The sequence below is a fragment of the Mercenaria mercenaria genome, chromosome 15, assembly GCF_021730395.1.
Source record: "Mercenaria mercenaria strain notata chromosome 15, MADL_Memer_1, whole genome shotgun sequence".
NCBI lineage: Eukaryota > Metazoa > Mollusca > Bivalvia > Venerida > Veneridae > Mercenaria > Mercenaria mercenaria.
The window spans coordinates 18,635,062-18,659,596 of NC_069375.1; the positions used below are offsets into that span (position 1 = coordinate 18,635,062).

At 33.8% G+C, this 24,535-nt stretch overlaps 1 protein-coding gene across 1 annotated transcript; it reads right to left on the reverse strand.

The window, feature by feature from the left end:
- Positions 1–792: 792 nt before the first annotated feature.
- Positions 793–22,952, reverse strand: LOC123548794 (paired mesoderm homeobox protein 2-like). Its single transcript, XM_045336339.2, has 3 exons — positions 22,192–22,952; positions 2,926–3,110; positions 793–2,463 (listed from the first exon to the last, which is right to left on the reverse strand). The coding sequence occupies exons 1-3, from the start codon at positions 22,541–22,543 to the stop codon at positions 2,110–2,112; spliced, it is 891 nt and encodes a 296-aa protein (XP_045192274.1). The 5' UTR covers positions 22,544–22,952; the 3' UTR covers positions 793–2,109.
- Positions 22,953–24,535: the final 1,583 nt, after the last annotated feature.

A 24,535-nucleotide genomic window follows, 5' to 3' on the forward strand; every position in this document is an offset into this window, starting at 1 on the left:
ACTGATTTCTAAGTATGATATAAAACAGTTCTATTTCACATCAAATTTTAAGATAGTGGACCCGTAATGACAATCGGAGATCTTCGTTCAATTCCGTAATCTCTGGATGTAATTTAAACATTTACCGGCAGACGCCGAAACCATTACTCGTAAGCTACATTTACGGTCGAAGAGACGAAAATACGAAATCGTACGAAAATTGTCGAATGTCATTAAGGTTCCACTACTCAGAAGGTTTTTTAACACCTGTTATTGACCACCAGAGTATTTTTTATAATATGATACTGTCAAGAACTCGTTGGATCACTCTTTTTTGCTTATTTACAACTGCTAAAAGTAAAAGTGTTTTCTAATTTTCGAACAATATTGCATAATTGCACAACGGAAGATATAATTGTGGATACGTGCCCCTTTTTAATTATTATGTTAACACAATGGAACATTAGGAACCGCTGAAATACAGGCACTTTGTCTAGCACCATTAATGATATAGTTTGCATAACTTTGTATATATATATATAATATATATGATCATGTTGTATATTTGTTCGACAAAAATAATTTAAACAAAATATATATAGCGTGCCATGACAAACCAACATATGGGTTTGCGACACTGATCCAGACACCGCGCATCCGCGCAGTCTGGTCAGCTCATCTGTTCGCTTTAAAGCCTGTTGAATTGGAGAAATGTAGCGAACAGCATGATCCTACAACTGCGCGATGCGCAGGCTGTCTGGATCCATCTGTCGCAATCCTATGTTGTTTTCTCATGCACGCTCATATTTTAATACTGATATAACGATGTACTTTTATTTCATTTCATCTTTTATAATAGTATCTTGTTCATTTTTTTTTTTGCAATCTACAAGTAATTAATTTGCTTTATGTTCATCAAAATAAAAAAAAATTGTAGGGTAAATATTAAAAGCTGATGTAGTCTACATTTTGTTTGTTCCATATTTTTAAGTCGGATACCAGTGTTATGTAAATTCAACCAGTCCCTTAATCAAATGCTGTTAACTAAAAATAGATTAAATTATTTCAGTAAATGGCGGAACAATTATATTTCACAAGGCAAATCCTACAAACCTGACAGAGAAGATGTCTCTCCTTAACAGCTTCCCCTTTATAACTCAATTAAATTTGAAAAATATTTGATAAAATATTTGATAAAATAAGAAAATTTCTAAAAGATTTGGCCACCGTTCTGAACATTCTCGTTAAACAAGTACACCCTACCGATCGGTAGTTTTCTGTCAGACACGATACATTATAAAAGATGTAAATGAAACACAAATTTCAATGAATTCCATGACTTATCCTTTTCTTTGATGATTTATAAACAAACTGTAAGACAATGATGCGCCGTATTTTGTGAACTATCCAACAACATCTCTTAAAAATGAAGCAATAATGGCTAAATTCCAAAACTTATCCCTCTTTAGATATGCGTTTATGATAACATTATATGGATTAATAAATGCACATGGATAATATAAGCACCCTTTACAGTCATCAGGCGCATTATCAAAACAATATAAAAACAGTTAATATTTATCACATTTTGTGGCTATATCTTTTTACGACAGACGGTGTAAAATAGATTTAAAAGCTTTTACAAAGACGCCTATTTAAATCTGTTCTGCACCTAACTATCAAAATATCAGAATAATTTTACCACATGAAAATGCTGATCATTATTTTCTGCAAAATAATTATGCCAACATGCAGTGTTCTGCATATGTATAGCACATTTCTCTCTTGTAAGCACATGATTCGAGTTTTCATATTCTTACTCGGCAGCAGCGAACTCTAATCACTCGCGTAGACGCACGGAACAATGTACACATCCTCTGCACTTAGCTTCAAAAATCCTTTGCCGTATGGTTTATTTACGAAACTTCACATTTGCTTCACCGTGAACTGCCCTCGAAGCAAGCCGTGTATCCGAACATCGTTGTATTATTTGTGTTGGCTTTGTAATTATTATTATTTCATTATCGTTTAAGCAACATCGTAACATATTTTTGTGACCTAACACAACACATGTTGCTTGTTTGCATATTCCTTTCTTCCTTTTTCCAATCATTTATCTAAGAAAATGCATTAATGCTCATAAGGATCTAGCCGCTGAGTCATTTGTCCATAGGGATTATTTTGCATGACGTTGTATTCCTGCGCTTTGAGTCTAAGTGAAGCAATGCTGCCCATTCCGGGCGGGGGGCTGTAACTATGGTTCATAACCGCACAACTGGAAGTGTTTACATTCAAATTATTATACGAGGTAGGATTTGGCCATCCCATATAGTCAGTGTTCATTGGGGGACCTCGTGGTGTAACTGGTTGTTCTATTGGCATAGCGTCCGGAGGCCTTGCATACATATTTCCCATTGGGCCTCTCTGTGTTAACATATTCCTTTCGTTTCGGCGGAATTTTGCTCTTCTATTCTGGAACCACACCTGTAAATATAAGCAGATTGTCATTAATTGTGAATCAGATGAATCGTCATACCTTTTACTAAAGCAAACAATTAGGGTTTGGAACATACAGAAAAAAGATTCCATTATGTGTCTGTCATAAAAAAAAACCACACAAGCTGATTATTTTTTGCTTCTTAATTCACATGACCACATTACCTTGCCTGTTCATATTCATTTGACCTGCTGGCATATAAAACGAAGTTGGAATGTATTTGTTATATATCTTTTGGCTTCTGAACGGGTTTTGTATTACATGTAATATAATTTTGAGCAATTTGCTATTTCTGCACTACATTGTGTATATGAATTTGCTTGAAAACTAAGGACACACAGTAATGCGTAGGGAACCATTACAGCCTCGTAGAACTTCGCTTTGGTTTAATTTGCATAATCATTGCATTCTGTATTGAAATGGTAAAAATAAATTCAAACAGTGTTTACCTGGACTCTAGCTTCGCTCAAATTTACGCGCCTCGCTAACTCCTCTCGTACAAAGGCATCTGGATAATGTGTCCTTTCAAATACTCGTTCCAAGGCCGCTAATTGAGTACTGTTGAAAGTAGTCCGGTTCCTACGCTGCTTCCGCCGGCGTTTACTATCTTTATCATCTTTGTCATCTTCAGTTCCTGAAATTATATAGTATATTGGGAATGAATTGACAAAACAACGATACATGAAAATTAACAGACTAAAAGAATACGGTGTTCATCATAAGAAAAAAAAAATATGTACTGAACTTACCATTCAGACTGATATTTTTTAATTATATTCAACAGATCTATTTTTTTAAATTATGTTTGTTGTAGTAAACTAGCATATCATTCTTGCTTGTTCGTTAGAAGCAAATATTCCTCCGAAAATAAATGTTTCTTGGAGAGTATAACAGAGATCCATGTGCACGTTTGTTTTTGTGTGTGTTTTTTTTTTACATTTAATGTTAAATAAATCAATGATATATACTGAAATACGGCCTTAAGCCTTGTCTTCATAAATCATTACTACATAGTCTGCTCAAGCTTTTAACATCTTTTTATATGTTGATATATTGTTATAATATCATGAATGTTTGAGACACACAATGAGTCTGAGCATATAGATCTATTTCACGACCATATGTTTTCGAGAGCGTTCAAGTGTTCTAAAGTATGTTGTCTATTTCTACGAAAGAAGTGCTTTGATTTTCTATTATGTAGAAGAGCAATGTAGTATGACAGTCAAAAGCACTGAACGTTAATGGGAAGTTTTATTACTTTGTATGCCAGAACTAACATAAAATTCATCTAAAAGTTAACCCTTCTATCGTAACGCTTCGTCACAATATTCAAACATTTCATATTGTGACTTCGTGAATTAAACCAATTAAGGATTTTGAAACGCCATTATTTTGCTTAAGAAAGCATCAGTTGTTTGTATATATTTGACAAATATGCTGTCAGCTGTCTGACGAGATGAGAAATTCTTTCAAAATGTACGTTTTTCTCTTCATATCGGCTTTAAATTTTTCTTCGAGAATCTGTTTTGTCTCTTAATTCATCATAATTGTCAGAGATATAGTTTAAAATAGTTTAGCTAGTCCTACAAAATTCTATTCCAGTGAGCTACCAGTCTATTTGTAGGACACACGTGACTTCTGCAGAAGTGCACAAACATTCATCACCTGAGCAAGTGTGAACCTCAGCTAAGAATAAGTTAATAATGCCGTCCTTTTTTCTTGTTTGTTTATATTACATATAAATCGCACGAAAATGACCCCATAGTCAGCAATAAGGTAATGATAAATTGCTACATTTTACGCTGGTATTTTAACAAGCAACTCGCAACGTTAATTGCATGTTGTTTTATTGACACATGCGCTATGGCAATGATGGAAACTCTTGTCGCTACATCAGAACCATTTTGAACGTGTGCGTTCAAATCAAAGATTCCTGGGAGAATGTTTTGCGAATATGGACGCCATTGTCAAAATTGCATGTCGAGGTAACATATATTCAGACGCCATCTTGGCTAGGATGAAAATGAAAACGTGGTGCACTCGGTGTAGTTCTATAAATTTTACGGCAACCTATAGACATTCTTAAATTTTTCATCAAAGTGTATGTTTTTGTATTGTGCAGTGAAATAAGATTTGTTTTGACATGTTTGAAATATGAAAGATGAAAGAGTTTTTGGTCTTTTTTTTTTTTTGTTTTACAAGCACTGGTGCATGTTTTAACTTTTTGCATTTTCCCCCGAGTTCAAGAAAATCAAAATAATAGAATGATTATAAATAAGATAAAGATTTAAATATGGCACATAATTACTATGCGCAAGATGTTCTGAAAATATCTAAAGGAGGACATATCCCACAGTTTTGATTTAACATGTACTATTGCCAATACCAGTAAGTCTTACTACCACGTGTAGAATAGAAGCTTGACTTCAGAATTCGCTTCCAAGTATGCAGTTATTTAAAGTACATAGTCGTTTAATGAACAAGAACCTTACATTGTTTCGTTTTAAGTTTAACAGCCAACTAGTTCATGCATATAACCGTGTATCTGCCAGTACATTTAGACGTCATCGCTATTGCCCCCGCCCCCGCGCATTCAAATTCTTTGTTGATATCATACTAGTCTTGCATTTGGAGAAACACCGTCAATCTCACTATTTACTGTCACACTCAATGCAGTGCCATATTTATATGCAATCCCCAGCGCTCCCTTTCACAATCTTTATTATACCAGCGCTCTCTTTCACAATCGCCTTCATCATCATCGTCATCATCAGCAATTCTCTCTTTCACAATCAACATAAGAGTAAAGACAATACACGTCACATATGTCAAATACGCACGTGAAAGATGACAGTTCCATTCAAAGACTTTCTAAATATGCCGTCTCATCAAGAAACGGAAAAACAGCCTTCTGTTTACATTTATTATGATATATTACCCGATGATGTAATCTGGCGACACAAGTAGAATGTCAACTTAATACATTTCTGAAACCCTCTCAAATCAATAGGATGTCAAACTGTACTTATTCCACAAATCGTGTGAAATATGTTGTACCTTATTTTTAAGGATTTTTTATGGAAATAATCAAAAATGTTGAATTGCGTTCCCATTTTTAGTAATCTCTGATATTCTTGCAGATCCGCACCAAGAGATAGATAAAATAGGGTTATTATAATAGTAGCTCGCTCTGGGATGCTGTATAATTCGGCTCGAGTTGATTTTGCTAGATCGGATCTCACGAGGCGCGATAGCACCGAGTGTGAACCATCTTTGCAAAATTCACGAGAGCCGAATACAAAATTCCAGATCTAGCTACTGTTAAAATGACCCTTTTATTATATACATCTACCGTATTGTGGGTTTGTCATCGAACGAAATCTTAAATGTTTGTCGATGTTAGGATAGAAATGAAAGCGCTATATATAGAACTGTGACAGATCATAGTTGTCCGGCAACATACAATACAAAAGGTACAATACGGATTTTTTTCTGCTTGTTCATATTTACTTGTGAAATACAAGCTGTATTTATGACAGAATTTATATAGGTATATAATAAATAAAGATACTGACAAATAAATAAACAAACGTAATAGTCTTTTACATTCGAAGCTGCATTTTAAAAGTGCAATTCAAAGTTTTAGCATTAAATAGTTTTTGGTATCAATTATCGAGGAAGGTGACAGTGCTCCCCGTGTGCATGTTTGGTAACATAACTTCCTAGAGCCAAAATTAATCTATATATTTTCAGTTACATACGAGCAAGCTAAAAATCTTTACATTAACGTTTAATTGCTATTTTCGGCGGAGCCTATTGCATTAAAGAAATTAGGAGAATCACAAAATAGTTATTTATGTTTCATACCCCCTATAATTTTCTGCGCTTCCATTAAATATGCAGAGCGTCTCAATAATGAAGTTGTGTGCATTCTTTGTCAGTTAACTATACGTTAAATGCGTATTATAACGTCCTCATAAGAAAACATGTTTCTTTTCTTGATGAATTTCTCAGTGGGGAGCCACGTTTATTAGATGTTTTGTACATCTGCGTTACTACCCCTTCCCAATATGACCGCCATTTTTTCTTGGATTCATGGGAGCACGTGGCAGTGTAATAACGTCTGAATCGCCAGGCGCTTGTTTTTAAAGACTCTTCCTGACACTTGTAATTTGTTTTTACATACGTTACAACCATTTTATTGAAACGTGAAAGTGTGTGGATAATGAAAAGCCCGCATGAGGCACAAAATATGGCTCATCGGATTCGGCAGACGATTTAACGTACAAGTTTCTGTTATAGGTAGTGGAGTCATGCATGCTGCTAATATACTAAAATCAGTAGAGAAAATATGTGGAAAATGATTAATAGCGCAAAAAATACACTAAGGTTATGAATGTTTATAAATATCAATTAAAATATAAGAAAAGTATGCTCCTTTGATTGCGGGCTCTGCCCATGCGGCGGAGGAAGCTAGAACCTGCGTGCCCACACTAATTAAATTTTTCTACCAGCACCAAATGCTTTCTAGGAACAAAATGCATTATATAATTAAAAAAGACATCTGCTAATTATGCATCAGAAACATCAAACGGTTGCTTAACAAATGTTGCACCATCAAAAACGTATTAAGACAAAGGTAAAATAAGAAAAAAAATGAATGTTTAATAAAAAATCGTTTACTCATTCTTTCCACTATTTTTGTTATTATGAGTTATTTTTATTATCATTATTAGTTTACAATACTTTAATTATGAAAAAACTTTTGTTGTTGTCTCTGTGAACCAGTTAAGATTTTTTTCAAGAAAAATCCAGAAGTTCTACAGCTCTAATGCTTGCAACTGTCTACCCGGGGGTCAGTCCATGCTATGGTTTCTTGTAGTCCTCTACACAAGGACCCAACTATGCTTAAAAGCTCTCGGGCACTTTTTTCATGTTCGATAAGATAATGTAAAGAAGATTTATCTAGAACGTATTCAACTTTGTTGAAAATTTTAAGTACAACAGGTACCTAGGTTTATATCTTTGATGTTGTATTTAGGAAGTATAATATTATAAACCTTCACACTTTTGAAAATGGAAGATAAAACAAATTTCAGGTTATAAATTCTTACTACAAAATTATGTAAGTCACTAAAGCGAATAAAATGTCTCACCCATAATTTGTGAACAAGGCTGACAACTAGTGGCTAGTATTGGTAGTAGTGGTAACCCCCACCCCCACCCTGCCACCCCACCCACAGTATCACCCAAAAGTTTTAAACTGCCCTTATACATAAGTCGCTTCTTGCTGCATGATGACGAATAAGACATACCTTTTATAATAAAAACAACTACAATCTGTTTTTAGATTTTAAAAGGCCATTCCAAACTAAGGTATGTGTTTACATACTTTCTAACTATGAATTTAAAAAGAAACAACAATTGAAGAATTCAGTGAATAAAATTCCAGACAGCCATGCACACTACCAAAAATGTCTGGACACCCTCATATACCCCGCACATATATTACTGTAAGTACCGCACAGTATAGTTCGATCGGCAATAATGAAATGATCTGTTTACAAATCAGTATGATTCAATGCAATCTATGTGGTATAATGATTAATTTTAGCAAACCGAAAATATACCCGCGTAGCTGTGATAGTAAATGTAAGTATAAGCACTAAAATGGTCGTATTTTGTGGGTGTGGGTTCGATACCCGACAGAGTAACTAAAATTGTTTTTAGAATTTTATTCTTTAAATTTTCACCTTCGGCATTGAGTTATGTGAATGTGAGATATAGATAAAATGAAATGTTTAATACGAATTAACATCTTAAAACATCTTTCTTTTCAAAGAATTATACAATATTATATAGAATACATACTAAATGGGTTTTATACATTTGCAAATAAAAATGATGAGCTATATTTACATCCAGTGTTTGGCTGGAAGAAATTTGAGCTGTGGACGTTGACTCCAGGAATCCACTGACAAAGCCAGCGAAACTCTGATGAAGAATTAGGAATGGTACGTGGCATTGAACAGAAATTTACTTGTACATAATGATAATATTTAATAAAAAAAACAACAACAAAAAACAATACATAATTTTACAAAATAACATTAAAGTCTTGAAATTTCGAAATATTTCTCTGATCAGAAATGAGTGTAGTTCAATGAAATATGTATCAATCATTTAAGCTTTTAACCTATTAAATAATCTCTAAGCTAAAATTCGTATCCTGTGCTACTAATATTTCTCGTAATTATTATCTAATTGTAAAAATGAGAAAATTGGTAAGTTGAAAATAGTATGGCTTCAGATTATGACATATTTTATGGATCAATCAAAATATTTACAGTATTGGCATATTTATATATAAGGTAACAAGGTTACCCGAGTTGAGTTCATTTTGTTTCCATTTAATTATCGTGCGAATTTTTCAATTAATTTGCTCGTAAATAAAGCTTACACAGCGTAGTATTTTAGAAATTGGTCATGATTGAAAACAATTAGTTTAACAAGCAAGGAATGCAGAGAGCCTCATGATTTATTTATTTAATTATTTAATTTGGTAAATAACCTGTTGAAAGAATCAAGTAAAGGCCGTGTCGGGTCTAATTTTCTGTCAATAAACGATGCTTTACTCTTTCTTGAAGTTTTTATTGAAGCAAGTGGTTCAAATTGATGAAATGCCATTTAGTATACATGAATAAATCCATTTTTTAAAGCAGGAAGCGTTGTAGTGAACTTTTTGTGCTGGAGATATCTCAGATCTTGCTACCGGCTGGGTTATATTTTCTATTTAAACCTATATTTTTTATTTCTGTTTTTTATTATCTCAGAACAATTCTTAGCTCTAAATATTTTTGAGGAGTAATGTGACATACATTTGTAATTATATTACAGAACAATTTCTGTAAGTATGGCTATCTCGTGTGTTGCAATATCGAATGTCACTTCTACTTTTGGAATATGATATGCATATATTCTATATCAAGCTTTAAACTTTGGATAACAAGAGATCACAGAGTGATCTTGGCGCCCACCAATGTGCCATTTTTGAGTGTTCCAAATTTCAAGACTTACTGACTAGCTCAAGGTCAAATTTCATTTTCGTACACAACACAAATCTATGCATGTGGTCCAAATTTGAAGCCTGTACCTTCAAAAATGTGAAAGTAGGTCACTAGGTCAATGTCAAGGTCAAAGTTTGTTTCGGTACACAAAACTATGCATGTGGTCCTAAATTTGAAGCCTGTAGCTACAGAAATGTGAAAGTAGGTCACTAGGTCAATCTTAAGGTCAAAGTTCATTTTGGTACACAAAACTATGCAAGTGGTCCAAATTTGAAGGCTGTAGCTTGAGAAATGTAAAACTAGGTCACTAGGTCAAAATCCAGGTCAAATTTTACTTCTGAATACAAAACTATGCATGTGGTCCAAATTTGAAGCCTGTACCTTCAAAAATGTGAAAGTAGGTCACTAGGTCAATGTAAAGGTCAAAGTTTGTTTCGGTACACAAAACTATGCATGTGGTCCAAATTTGAAGGCTGTAGCTTGAGAAATGTAAACGTAGGTCACTAGGTCAAAATCAAGGTCAAATATTATTTCAGAATACAAAACTATGCATGTGGTCCAAATTTGAAGCCTGTACCTTCAAAAATGTGAAAGTAGGTCACTAGGTCAATGTAAAGGTCAAAGGTCATTTCAGTACACAAAACTATGCAAGTGGTCCAAATTTGAAGGCTGTAGCTTGAGAAATGTAAAAGTAGGTCACTAGGTCAAAATTAAGGTCAAATTTTATTTCAGAATACAAAACTATGCATGTGGTCCAAATTTGAAGCCTGTACCTTCAAAAAAGTGAAAGTAGGTCACTAGGTCAATGTCAAGGTCAAAGTTTTTTTCGGTACACAAAACTATGCATGTAGTCCAAATTTGAAGGCTGTAGCTTGAGAAATGTGAAAGTAGGTCACTTGGTCAAAATCAATGTCAAATTTCATTTTGAAACACGAAACTATACATATGGTCCAAATTTGATGCCTGTACCTTCAAAAATGTGAAAGTAGGTCACTAGGTCAAAATAAAGGTCAAAGTTTTTTTACAGTGCACAAAATTATGCATGTGGTCCAAATATGAAAGCTGTAGCTACAGAAATGTGAAAGTAGGTCACTAGGTCAAAATCAAGGTCAACTCATGTCAAGGTTCATCTTGCCACTCAAAAATATACATGTGGTCCAAGTTTGAATGTTGTAGTTATTGACAAGAACATTTTAAAAGCTTTTCCCTATATAAGTCTATATGAACCATGTGACCCCCGGGGCGGGGCCATATTTAACCCTAGGAGGATAATTTGAACAAACTTGGTAGAGAACCACTAGATGATGCTACATTACAAGTATCAAAGCCCTAGGCTTTGTGGTTTGGACAAGAAGATTTTCAAAGTTTTTCCCTATATAAGTCTATGTAAACCATATGACCCCCAGGGCGGGGCCATATTTCACCCTAGGGGTATAATTTGATCAATCTTAGTTGAAGACCACTAGATTATGTCACACACAAAATATCAAAGCCCTAGGCCCTGTGGTTTTGGACGAGAGGTTATTCAAAGTTTTTCCCTATATAAGTCTATATAAACCATGTGACCCCCAAGGCGGGGCCATATTTGACCCCAGAGAAATAATTTGAATCATCTTGGTAGAGGACCACTAGATGATGCTTCATACCAAATATCAAAGCCCTAGGCTTTGTGGTTTTGGACAAGAAGGTTTTCAAAGTTTTTCCCTATATAAATCTATATAAATTATAGAAATAAACAAAGGGCCATAACTCACTCATAAATTGTTGAACCAGTCTGATTTTCAGGGGGACACAACTAGGGTACCAATACATCATTCTGACAAAGTTTGGTCAAAATCCCCCTAGTAGTTTCTGAGGAGATGCGATAACGAGAAACTGTTAACGGACGGACGGACGGACGGACGGACGGAATGACGGACGGACGGACCACGGACGCAGAGTGATTTTAATAGCCCACCATCTGATGATGGTGGGCTAAAAAAAGTGTAGTGAATGACTCTGATAAAACAAAACGTTTCATCAATCAGCATAAAATATATATTTGAAATCTGTAAACAACGATGCAAAATGAAAATGTTAGCGTCTCAGACGTATAAAGAACTTCTTATGTACTTCAGTTTATTGTCAGAAAAAAAAAACACCAAAAAACTTCTTTTTACAACAATAAAAAACAATATCGAAACGCGTCTACTCTGTGTTAGTCTTTGTTTGTTGAATGTTAATCCATACATGCTATAATGAAGTTAAATAGGGTAAGTATACGTCCTTATTAAAGAGCAGAAAAATTTACATAATATATTTTGTTCCAAAACTGACAAGTTTAACAAGGAATCGGTAAAACCGAATGATGCTCCCCGATGCATGTGCTTTTCCCATTATGGGGAATAACGTATCAGAAACCTCAAGTAATGCTCCGGACAAACCTTATTTTGTATAACAAAGGGAGATAATTCAAAAACTAGGTAAGGTAGAGTTATGATTCTTCGACATTGCATTTTGCCTTAATGGCCTCTATGATTATGTGAAGTTTTAATCAAATGCTATCAATACTTTTCAAGTTATACTCCGAACGAAAGTGTGACAGACGGACGGACGGACAAAGCGGAACTATATGCTAGCCCTTCGGGGAGCATAAAAATAATTATTGTAACTGAACAATATTTTGAAGATACATATTTCAAGCCCTGACGCCTAAATCCTATAATCATGGAAAAGGTTGGAAAGTTTAAGATTTTGTATCTTCTATCAAGAGTCGTAATCTTTTATAGAGGAATTGTAACTATAAAATGAAAATAAAAATGCTTCTATAAATGTAACGGGCCACTCACATTGTAGCAAACAGTAACAAATGGTTTCTATCTGTTTCCACAAACATTTAATTAAGGCTTTGTTTTATCACTGCTCGGGTCATATTCAGACATTGATCTAAATACTAATGATACTTTTAACAATTAAAACTAAATTATTGCCGTTCGTTATCTGCGCGTCCCTTCGCGAACTTCGGGAACAACTAATCAAGTGTCACCTTAGAACCTTTATGGAACGGAGCGTTATCGTTCCGTATAAATCGAGCGTAACATGATGCCGGGATGGAGCGGCTTGCCAGCGAAAAAGATGGACGCAGCAAGAGATCTTCTGCCATAAATTGTTGGTAATTATGTGAAAGAAATATCAGTATTATGCGAAAGAGATGGTCTGCTGAGTTTACTGCAGTGCAGGAGATGTAACAGACGGCTGTGAAGATTTCCAGAGACCCGGTGTTAAATACTACCGTTTGACGGCAGCCTCGATGCATCCTTTACTCCACAGATGAAATTGTCTGTAAGAAATAAGAGACTATATGCACATGTGTAATAATTTATCGTATGATTCTTGCATATGTTTAGCCTTGTCAGATCAAAACACAACGAAGCTATATCAACAAACGGTTTTGCTGTATGATATATGAACAAAAGTTCCGATATACATCGAGTAATAACAGAGACTGGTGTACATACGGACGCATGCTCGTACACGTTTTGTGGCCTCTATCTGCAGCTTTCGAATTTAATTCTTTACTGTTATATGTATAATGTTTTCGTACATTAATACAATATAACCCTTATCCTGCTAAATTTCTATAATGAACTTGTCCATCTTTCAGTTTGGATAGTTCCATTAGGTGTTAAAAGGGATGCTTACCAAAAGATACTGACAATGGCGAACAGTGCTGATCATGATCTACACTGGTCGCAAAGGCAGAATCAGTCACGTCCACAATGATAAGGGTTAATATCTTGTCACACTCAAATTTGAATGACGAGAGTAACCAAAAACAACGGATGAATGCACAATCGAATAAAGACCTATAGTCATGGATAGTTATATAAATAAACCATCCCTTAGTAAATAAACTAAACTAAATTATATACATAAAGTATGAGTTTAATTTGGCGTAAAGTGTGGTAGGCAAAGTAGTTTTGCTTATATTTTTTATCGTCAATTCTTTACAGCAGTCCATACTAATGTTTGCTGGTATGGAACTATAGCCAACCTAAGCAAAAAATCAGCAAGATAAAACAATACAGGCGATATTATTACTCGCATAATTTGTGTTAATCAATCGACTTGGCGATTGCACAGTTTTCGTGTTTACAATAGAAACATATCAAATAGTCTCTTAATCAAACATAAACAACAAAAACACGTGTTGAAGATGATGAGCACGCGCTCGGGGAAACGCGATCCTGATAATGGAATATCCAGATATCGTCTGCTTTCGAGCACGTTTAGAAAAATAATAAGTATGTAAAGTTTACTTATCGCAATGAAATTTCATTTTTATTCTTTTTGTTATCATTTTCATTTCTGTTTGATGAGGTATACATAAATCATACAACCTGTTAGTTTAAAGCAATATTTTATCCTGAAATTTAGCAGAAATTCAAGAAGACCTGATTAGAGATTTTTGTCTACATATTTTACCGAAGTCGTGCGTTTTTAAAACAATAATGAAGAATAATTCAACAAAAGGTATACAGATACTATAAGATTCTTTCACTGGTTGTAGGTGCAGATGGGAATTTCCGACCTCGAGGGTAACTGTTTACGCGGTAACGAGGCTCCTGCCGAGTTACCGCGTAAACAGTTACCCGAGTGCTGGATATTACCATCTGCACGTACAACCAGTGAAAGAATCTTTTTCTTGCATACCATATTCAAGGAAAAAAAATAGAAATAAAATCAATCAAGCGGCAGTGAGCTCACTGAACAAAACAGCAAAAACACCATTGTGTCCCAGATATTAATAAAACTGAGCTCGAACTTGAACATCTGATTAATTGGTTTTGAGCTTAATCTCAAAACTCAACGTCTGATTGGTTGGTTCTTGGCATAATCTCAAAACTCAACGTCTGAGTGGTTAGTTCTGGGCATAATCTCAAAACTCAACGTCTGATTGGTTAGTTCTTGGCATAATCTCAAAACTCAACGTCTGATTGATTGGTTCTTGGCATAATCTCAAAACTCAACGTCTGAGTGGTTAGTTCTGGGCATAATCTCAAATCTCGGACGTCTGATTGGTTGTTTCTGGACATAACCTGTTGTTCATTGGCATAGTCCCATTTATAACTTTTCATTATCACTCATGAACAGACTCAAGTCAATCTGAGTTTGCTTCGCATAAAATGCTTTACAAACATCTCCTTAAAACCTTATTTTGTCTGATAAGCCCCATGGAAGCCCAGCAATTATTTTGGAAAATAAAGGTACTCATACAAGTACTGAACTAAAGTTAGCCTGACTTTAATTTGGTATCGTAGCATAAATATGAAACTGGTGACTATATAAATAACTTAACGCCCATGGAACAATAATAAAAATACTAACAGATGACGATATTAAAAGGCACTCTTTCCAAAAACAAAGTTTTAATGTTGCTAGTACTAAACGATGAGAAAACGGACTTTATTTTCTAGCTGCATATCATTTCATATACATCTACTTTGTGTATGAAATATTTCAAAAGTTTATACTAAGTAGAAAGCTTTCACTAGAAAACATGCGTTTCTGGCTGAGCAATTTTGATTGAAATGTACCGAAATTAAAGTGTTTCCGTGGCGACGTTCCGTCTCGAAAGAATATGAGTGTTTTGGTGTCGTCTGCGAAAAAAAAGCCTTCCGCCATTTCACGTCTGCTTTTCCGGATTTTGTGTTGGAATAAACGCTGCGGAAGAATACTTCTGATTTAGTAAGGTGATACGTCAAGGCTAATAAAAATAATCCCCTTTTCCCGTGAAAAATATTCCTAGGATTCTACGGATGAACTAATGTGATTTCGCTTGTATAGAAGGATGGTATATAACTGCCAATTGTGATCTATTGTATTAAAGCTGTGATGGACGTTTATTTTCACCGATAGCACATCTCAAGGAGTTTGTTCAAGTAATTTCTGAGAATACATGGTAAATATATGAATGAAACAAGAGTATTTGGGTAATAAAACCGGTGCTAAATGCTATCTGTTTAAACTTGATTGCTTATGATTTAACTGCATTCTAGTGCATAATACTTGATGAGAATAATTCCCGACCAGGCGAATAATCAATCTTTAATCTCCTGCCAATTAGAGTCAAGTTAAACATTTTGTTTGCAAATATATATCCTACTTTATACCTCCACGAATAACTAAACATTTGTATATTATCAACGATTCATATAAACTTGAAGTCATTAATTATAAAAATACAGGTATTGTTACTGATGACAAAAAAAAATGCAATACGGTAACTTTCTTGCCGAAATGAGTCTCCATTACCTGTGTAAGCTGTCCACATAAAATAAAAAGAAATAAGAGTGGACTTTAAATGGTAAAAATATTGTATACAAAATACAAAATGCTTGAATAGAGTAAAAGAAAGCATAAAATGCGGCCGGTCTGACTGAGTCTGTTTATGAGAGATAATGAAATGTGCAACACCTCTAACGCCCCTAGCACTGACTTAAGTGGAATTATGTTATAGCAAAACTGACTGGCCTCCATAATTTCCATCGAACCAAGATGCGGAAACTCAGAATGCTTTATTTCTTTGGTGTGTAAGACCCTATGTTAAATATTACCAGGTCGTGGACATTGCTGTTATAAGACTGGACTGATTTTCTACATATTATAAGACGTGTGTTCCTAACAAAAGCCACATGTGTACAACATCTGGTACGCATAATAAAATGTCTTGGGGGTTATTCGTAACCATGTTGTGTATACTTTAGATATTATTTTTTGATAAATCGCTATGCTATTGTGCGGCTTTACATGTATGAGAACCACTTTTTATGTTTGTCTTTGACAGGTAAAAAAATGCACTGACATTTACTACTGAAGTAACTTTATAGAGATGTACACATTTACATCACCTATATTTTGTGTAACTGCGGGTTTTTTTCTGGTGTAGTTTTCCTTTTATTTGTGCCAAAATCGTATTTTCGATAAACATAATTTATAGTGACTTCTTGATCGTTCATATATGTGAAAAAAAATGCAAACATTATTTTAATAATAATAATAATAATAATAATAATAGTTTACCTACAATCAATGTAGTTTTGTGCATGTGAAAAACATCTTTATCTCTTCTAAAACTGTCTCAATTTTAACAGGACATCTTGTCACACCATTTAGAATTTGCTATTTTTTTAACGTAAATTTAAGAAGTAGTTAATTTCATTTATATTCAAAATTCTCTCAAAAATAGGCATTCATTTTGTGCCAAAGAACAATCTTGGTAACGTGCATGCAAGAACTGGAGTGCCGAACTCCTAACACTAGAATAGAAAGTTCTTAATTCTAATCGCACTCTGCTCCCCTCCCCGCCACAACTTCTACCCCTCCACAACTTCTACCCCTCCACCCATCCACAAATTAAACCAGTCACTGAGTGTAGTTTTAACGCATTTTGCAATTAATGTTGAATAAATGAACGTATATATACTAAATGTCATAAAAAATGATAATTAAACATAGTTATATCGTAAATATTTCTTGATTTTGTTGATTCTATCTATTTTGGTTCTATTTTTATACAAAAGTTGTTCCTAAACCGCAAGGGTCCCTATGAAAATAAATTATACATTGAAATGTAAACATCATTTCTCACATTGAAGAAAACACTGTCAAAGTAAATGTGTATAGTTTATTGAAATCAATTCCGAAGGGTGCAAAAATACTAACTTAATGAAAACTTGTGTCAGGTCGTAAATTTCTAACATTATAAAATCTAACCGTGTACATAAATTCATAAATCCTAGTTTTAACATATTATATGAGACACGATCATACTCATGACCGGAAAAAATGAAACTTTATTCCCACAATATAAAAACCATTAAACTGCTCGTGTTATAATACATAATCAGAAGTGGATTTTATGTTTGCTTTATCACCTTGGAATCAGTGAACCCCTGTGAACTTGCAAACTATCCGTAGCTACGGGGCGGTCTCCCTGTTGTGAAGACAGCGGGTAACGGAAAAGGGATCTATATGAAGGACCCTTAAAACTTTATCAGGTTCGATATCTCCTTTTGAGGGGGACGGATAATTTTCAAGAGTGACTGCGTATCTTCATTATATCATTTTCTGATTTACAGGCTTGCCAGAAATATTCCGTTATAGCATGCATGGTGATTTTTTTCTAATGATTAAAAGTACACATTAGAGTCAAACAAACACTATAGCACATCTAAATAGTGATTTGATACCACTCTCCCTTTTCCGTTGAAAAAAAATGCCTTCGTTACTTTTTCCCTGACGTTTTGTACCTATTTTAAATATTTTTATAGATTAACAACAAACAAAAATTAATAGGCTACAGTAGTAAGACAATCAACATGTCACTGCCACCAGTGCTGGCATTGTTTTCTGAACATCTACGCTAGTTATAGAAAACTTAAAATTATTAAAAGGCAGAATGATAACATATAGAAGAAATTCGGTTAAAAATGTTGTGTCTTGTATCCTATAAATGTTCAACACTTTTGCACGTTTCGAAACATAATGAATGTTGTAGTTATGGAACGCTAAGTACGGGCACGTATTATACTAGGAATCAAGTGGGAGACTTGACTACAACATAACGTGTAACTTCGTTAAAATCATATGGAACCTCTTGAGAATAGGGCATTTTTGCGTTCTGTTTTGAAACGAGAGAAGTATTTTGACACTTTCTACTTTAGTTTTTATGTAGTTAAGTCTTTATTTTGAAGAATTTTTCATTGTAAAGACTTTTTGTTCGCCACTAGAGATACATTAAGCGGTACAATTTACGGTCAATGATGGCGCCATAATAATGGTGTAACTTTCATTTTTGTAAGACGGCCATCTTGTTACATTTTCCAAGATTCTGAATATTGAATATTCTTACATTAAAGCATAATATTGTTTTCGTTTAATTAAAAGCGTATTTCTATATAGACTGTTTATAAAAAAGGAATGTATTTATGACGCATTAGAATATAAATAAATATGGCGCTCATAAGCTCGGAAAAATGTTTTTTTAACAAGAACTGGCTAACTCTTCCTTCGTATATAATATGTAATGTGAGACGGAAAACGGTGAAAAATTCTATAAACATTAAAGTTGAAAAAAAAGAATAAGCATCATTGTGTACTGTTAAATTTTAAAAAAAAATACATTTGATTAGAATTTTCTACATTTGAAGTAAACTTTGATGTAATCAAAAGATAAAATATCTTAGCAAGTGGTGGACGTTTGATATCTTCAAAGTTCTTGGAATTTTAAAGTTATCATTTTATATCTTTTTCACTGAACATATGATAAACAGACAAGGCTTTCTGACAGTTAAATTTAAGATCACGATTGCAACCCTAAATAAACTTTAATTTATAATTGGACTTCAAAGGTCCTATCACGAGAAAGTCTTCTCACTTGATATGAATAGGGCGGGCATATTTTACTTTTTCTAATTAAAAGTCATACAGTATCATTTAAACAAAAATCTTTCCAGAGTTCTCTTAGGATATAAGTGTGTAAGTGTGAACTATTTTAATTCTAAATACTGTTAAAACAAATATAACCATGTTAACTTTATGTTTACATAAAATATGTGTAGTAGTTATTCACATTTTCAAATACTCTATGAAATTTGGTTCTCTTAACATGCATCTATTAGTTTAAGAATACTTTGAAAGACTTGACATTATAAAAGCTGATTTAAATTCAAAATGTTATTACTTTAAGTTTAAATTCAGCTCTTCGCTGTACTCAATATGAAAAAAAGGAGACAATTCTTTAAAAAAAACATTCCCTTAACAAGTATTTTCAAATAATTTACGGAACAAAAAAAAGTCTGTGTCAGTTGACATGTCAGCCAACATTACGTTACTTGACATCAATGTGTAAAAATTCTGACTCCTTATTTTGCTGTCATTCCTGTACATGTTTTCAAGTGGCATTACGTCCTTTTTTGACATATCTTGAGGAAAAACAGACCCCTTAAACGTAGAACACGAGCAGGAATTTCCGACGCTTATAACGGTATGAACTACCTCAACACCGTTTGTGTTTGTTTGTTTTTACTTGAGGCCATTTTACGCCACCATATGTTATGTTTGTAAACCGAGACTAAAAACACCATCTTTCACGTGCGTATTCTAACACGACCCAGCAAGGTAATAACATCCTTTGAGTGGGGATTAAGGAGGATCTATTTTATTTGAAGTGATGTACAATTGATGTCGACCGTGTTTTTTATGCTACAGACATGTGCACAACACACACATACAAACAGCAAGCACTAAAATGGCTTAAACCATTCATAGCATGTGTAGAATTATACAAACATAATATGCATGTGTTGCAGGAATTATAGCGATTTGTCGACCGTACTCTTTCATAAACATAAATTGAATAATTTATGCTATAAAGTAAATAAAGCCCATAATTCTATAGAATCAATTGATTTATCTTGTAAAATATATTAATCTAATAGAAGTTACGATGCAAATATAGAATACTACAAGCAAATAATAAATTACTATATATATGTGTGTAGCTGATAAGAGATTAAAACGTTTTAGGTAATTATTTTCTGCTTCATCCATACAAATAAATTTATTTATAAATTGAGTATCTGTGTAATAAAAACTCGAAAAACAATATACTAGTCTACGCACAACAGTTTCAAACAGACTTTGAGCCAACATAACAAATCACTCAACAGTACTTCCAACCTCATAAATATTCATGTTGGGCGACGCGAAACTAATTAACTAATTAGATAACAAGCCTTATCAAATGTAAAGTATTAAGTGCAATTAACTTCATTACAGAGATTTCCACGATAATTATCTTATATGGGTCACATCCAGTGAATAAAAACAATGGTGTCGACTATCAAGTTAAGCACAACTTTATCACATTTTCGCTGTATCTCTACTTGCTGGTAAACGAAGACATGATAGAAAAAAGCACTTTCCGCACGTGTAAGAGATAGCGAGTCAGATATTTTTCTCTCTTTTTTATTACGTAACTGAACAAAACTGCTTTAAATTGAAAACAAAGCCCTCCGCTGGACACAGTGAAGGTATGTTTACTTACGAGGGCGTTTAAAACTGAAATTTCTATATAAACGGGGTGTCACTGTTTGTCATATAATTATATTTTAACCACACATTTCTTGACACACGCAGAAAGTCGTTACCGTGAAAAAGATCAGAATAAATTTTCATTTCCCAACTTTATCCCAAGATTAACGCAAGGAATATTTCAAAGCTAGATCCTCTGTGAACGGTTATTTATTTCTTTTGTTTAACATTTATAAGTGCCTTAAAATCTCTCGTCAGACGTTTTTTTTCCGGCTCAAATTTTCTCAAGAATTAAACCAATTACATAACCCATTTTTCTTCAAGGGATAATTGTATATGCCGAAATTCCAAATTTCATTCTATCTACTCTTTCAGCGGTAGGAACCAGTTTTTATAACTTTTAGAAAGGGAGTTTGTGGGAGATGGCGATGATATTTTGAGTAGGTTTAATGCATTTTAACGCTTGCGTTTTACATTTAAACACCTCCCTAACCATGCACAAGATATATGAACAGTGTTGCTACATTTTAAAATATCAGACTGGAAAAAAGATAAGATGTCAAAAATTTATAAGCATATCATTTATACCTTTTCTGTTGTTGCGGGTGGGGACGTGGGGCGGGGGTAAAAATGAAAGTTTTCTTTGAAAATTACGTTTTATTCGAAAAGAACGGTCACATTCTGCATGATTAAATAATAACAGTAGTATTTTATTTAATACTTTTTTATTTTAAGTACCAGAGTTACGGGTTAGTTAGATGTTTATCTCATTTAATTTTTAATTCATTATTCTCTATTTGCGGTAGAAATTACTTTCACTGTACAGTGTCTTCTTTGATACAGTCTGTTAAGTGATATTCGTTTATTTTTCAAATTTTGTGGTCGCTATACTTACGACGTGTTCTTTTTTTAAAGGCTTTTATATTAAGGGGACACGCCCTGACATTGGTGTCAATTTGAAGGAGTCATCAATTTTTTTAATAATTTATTAATTTTAATCAAAGTGAATCATTCTCTAGTTCTATGCAGTGTGTTTATAAAAAGCTGAATTGCGTTTGAAACACATTAAAATGTCAAATATAATAGAAGGCATTTAGGCATGTTTGATATCATTTTCATAAAATATCAGCTTTTAAGCAATTTTGATATATCTTACAACGCTTGTTTTAAAAACATGTACATCCGGAGTTATGTCCCTTTAAGTGTTGTTTATTAGTTTCGCATTTTTTAAAGAAAAGCTATTATAGCTGGTTTGTATTTTTCCAAGTTATAAAGATATCGCAGATTTATTAAATGATACTTAGTTTTTTTTGTGGAATATACAATTATCAGCTGTTTGTAGAAATTTTATTACTAATAAAATGATACTGTCTAATTTTATCCGCAAAATGTCATTCATACGTGATAAAGTAAATATAACAAATACTAAATTTGCGATATGAAGTACAAAGTACAAAAGATAATACCCATTTGTCTTTGGTGCACATAAGCGCAAGATCCTTATTATAATCTAGTAAGATAAATAATGAAACAGATGCAAAATGTTATGTTGCGCTAAAGGCAAAAACCTACCGGAAGTTTGATCATGCTGGTGCGTATCCTGTGGCTCTTCCTTCATACACTGGTCCTGTTGCAGCTTCTGTTGCTGTCCCATAAGGTCAATTTCATTGACCAGTGCTTGCGTATGTCCATCCGGCTGTATGCCTCCGTTTGGAGAGTCCGGGGTGCAAGTCTGTGTTGGTAGCCCTGGTGACGGGTCCGTGTTGGCAAACATTGCACAGTTCTCACTGGGAATCTCCCCTAGGTCCAGTAGATGATTCACTGAAAAACTTCCTTTACTATTTTGCAACGCGTTATGATATGCTAACTTGTCAAATGTACTGTATTGGCCCTCACCCTGTTGAAGCATCGAGTACACACTCATTTTGTTCTCTTTTACAATCTAAATTCCCCCCTTTACTTTTCCCTAACTTTTCCCTTAATTAGCTCCCGCAGAGAAAGAATGTTGTTTGGTATTCAAGTCTATTAGGAAACATAATATTTACTCCACTATGTACGTTTACAGTCTCCAGCACGTAAATTAGCAGTTAACTAACGTGTTCTTTTCTTTTTTCCACTTTCTTCTAGATTGTCAGCTGTCAAAGTTTCCAAATTAGAAAATTCGATTTTACAATTGAATCAAAAGTATCTTATCTTGATTAAGTTTGATGATGTTAATGATTATAATATTCCCGCCTGCTCATGTTGATTCCACATCTTATAATAAATTCTGAATAAATGAACTGACACCGTAGTGAAAACTAAGTGAAGAGCAGTCAGCTGTTATTATCCAGTCAAAACCACAGCATCCCACCTACACAGATAACGGGACGCAAGTGGCTGAAGTGATTCTGAACTAATTTGCTCTCAGCCAATCGGAGGCTTGCTAAAAGACCCAAGGCGGTCTCAGGTAATATGCTGTTAGCCAATAAAAACGTCCCGGTAAAAGACTTGATATTATAGGAAATTCTAGGAAATATATATAATATATACATATATATATTTTAAGCTTATACTGATTTTTTTTTTTTTGAAAGAGAAAAAAGATGTTGAAGCACAGCTTACTGCATGTGCATCTTATTCTATTGGGTGTCATGTATGATTAAGAATTACATGTACGATATTAAATACAAGTTTATCAAAGTTATAAGGACACATTGCAGTGTGAGCCCAATGCTTGATGGATTTACATGTATGCTTATCTGTGAAGAGAATAAATGAACTGCCTGCTTGGAATTACTTTATTGTTTGAATTCCTTATTGTTTTCTACTGTTTTCAGGCCTCACAATCAAAATACACTTATATAGAAATGGGAAAAGGAGAATACGTATAAATATAAAAGAAGAACTGCATTTAGCTTTTTGTACTTTTTAAAGTTAATTATCTGCATACACTTTAACATGGCAATGATTTTATTTTTATAGCTGACAAACACAAAAGTAACGGAAAGCTTCCTTGCATGGAACAAATATTGTCAGATGTTTTTGGCCGATCACTTATTTGTCGCGTACATTGAGCTGGAGCTTCTTGATTAGTATTTTAAACTTCCTCTATTGTTTTAGACCTAATGATAGAAAAAAAAATTAAATTAGTGCAAAACCTTATTTGGTTAAGTGATTGTCGAAAAACAGAACTAGAGGAAATGTTCATTCGTTTATATCATAGCCTTCTTTTTGCATGTAATATTAATACACATCCGCATATTACTTTTCACCATTTATTCTCTGAATATATTTTGAAATTTCACCAAATAATATTATAAAAAGTACGAAAAAAATGCGACCGCACATTTTTTTTATCTGTTATTTCTATTCGCCGCCGGTCAACCATATGGGCGGCTCCCAACGAAGTCTTTTCGTTATGTTACTTTGTGTAGACGGATGGTGATAGATACAGAAGACGTCAAGTTCCATAATATTAGGTGGCTGTGTGAAGTACACATACACCGGATTTTTATCCGAAGGTTATTCATTTTAGACGAGAAGCACGGCTTCGAACTTAATATCCCTGGTTTCGAAGTCAGACATTGTATGTTAGGATAAGTTATTTTACACGAATTATAATACAATAAAACTTCGCACGGTTATTACCAAACTACTGCAAAAAGAAGAAAAAAATATGAAGGGTGAGTGTCGTTAGGTTTAAGTTTTTGGCGATGGTTAAATAAGTTCATTTTGTAATAAATCAATTATCTGAAATGATGAAATTACAGATGGTTAGGTCGAAAATCAATAGCATATTTTTAATCAGTTGCTTCAAGAATATTTTGTAAAAATACTACAATTTTTAGTTCTTTTTGGTGGAATCAATTAAAGAACTGCAGTATGCATCAGACTATTAAACTGCGCAGCTTTTCTCAGTAGAAACAGACGAATC

Excerpts from the sequence above, each read along its gene's own strand:
- LOC123548794 (XM_045336339.2), bottom strand. The coding sequence starts at position 22,543 with ATGAGTGTGTACTCGATGCTTCAACAGGGTGAGGGCCAATACAGTACA. Across the intron at positions 3,111-22,191 it reads CCAGCATGATCAAACTTCCG|GAACTGAAGATGACAAAGAT; the intron begins GTAGGTTTTTGC and ends ATATAATTTCAG. Across the intron at positions 2,464-2,925 it reads TGAGCGAAGCTAGAGTCCAG|GTGTGGTTCCAGAATAGAAG; the intron begins GTAAACACTGTT and ends TTATATTTACAG.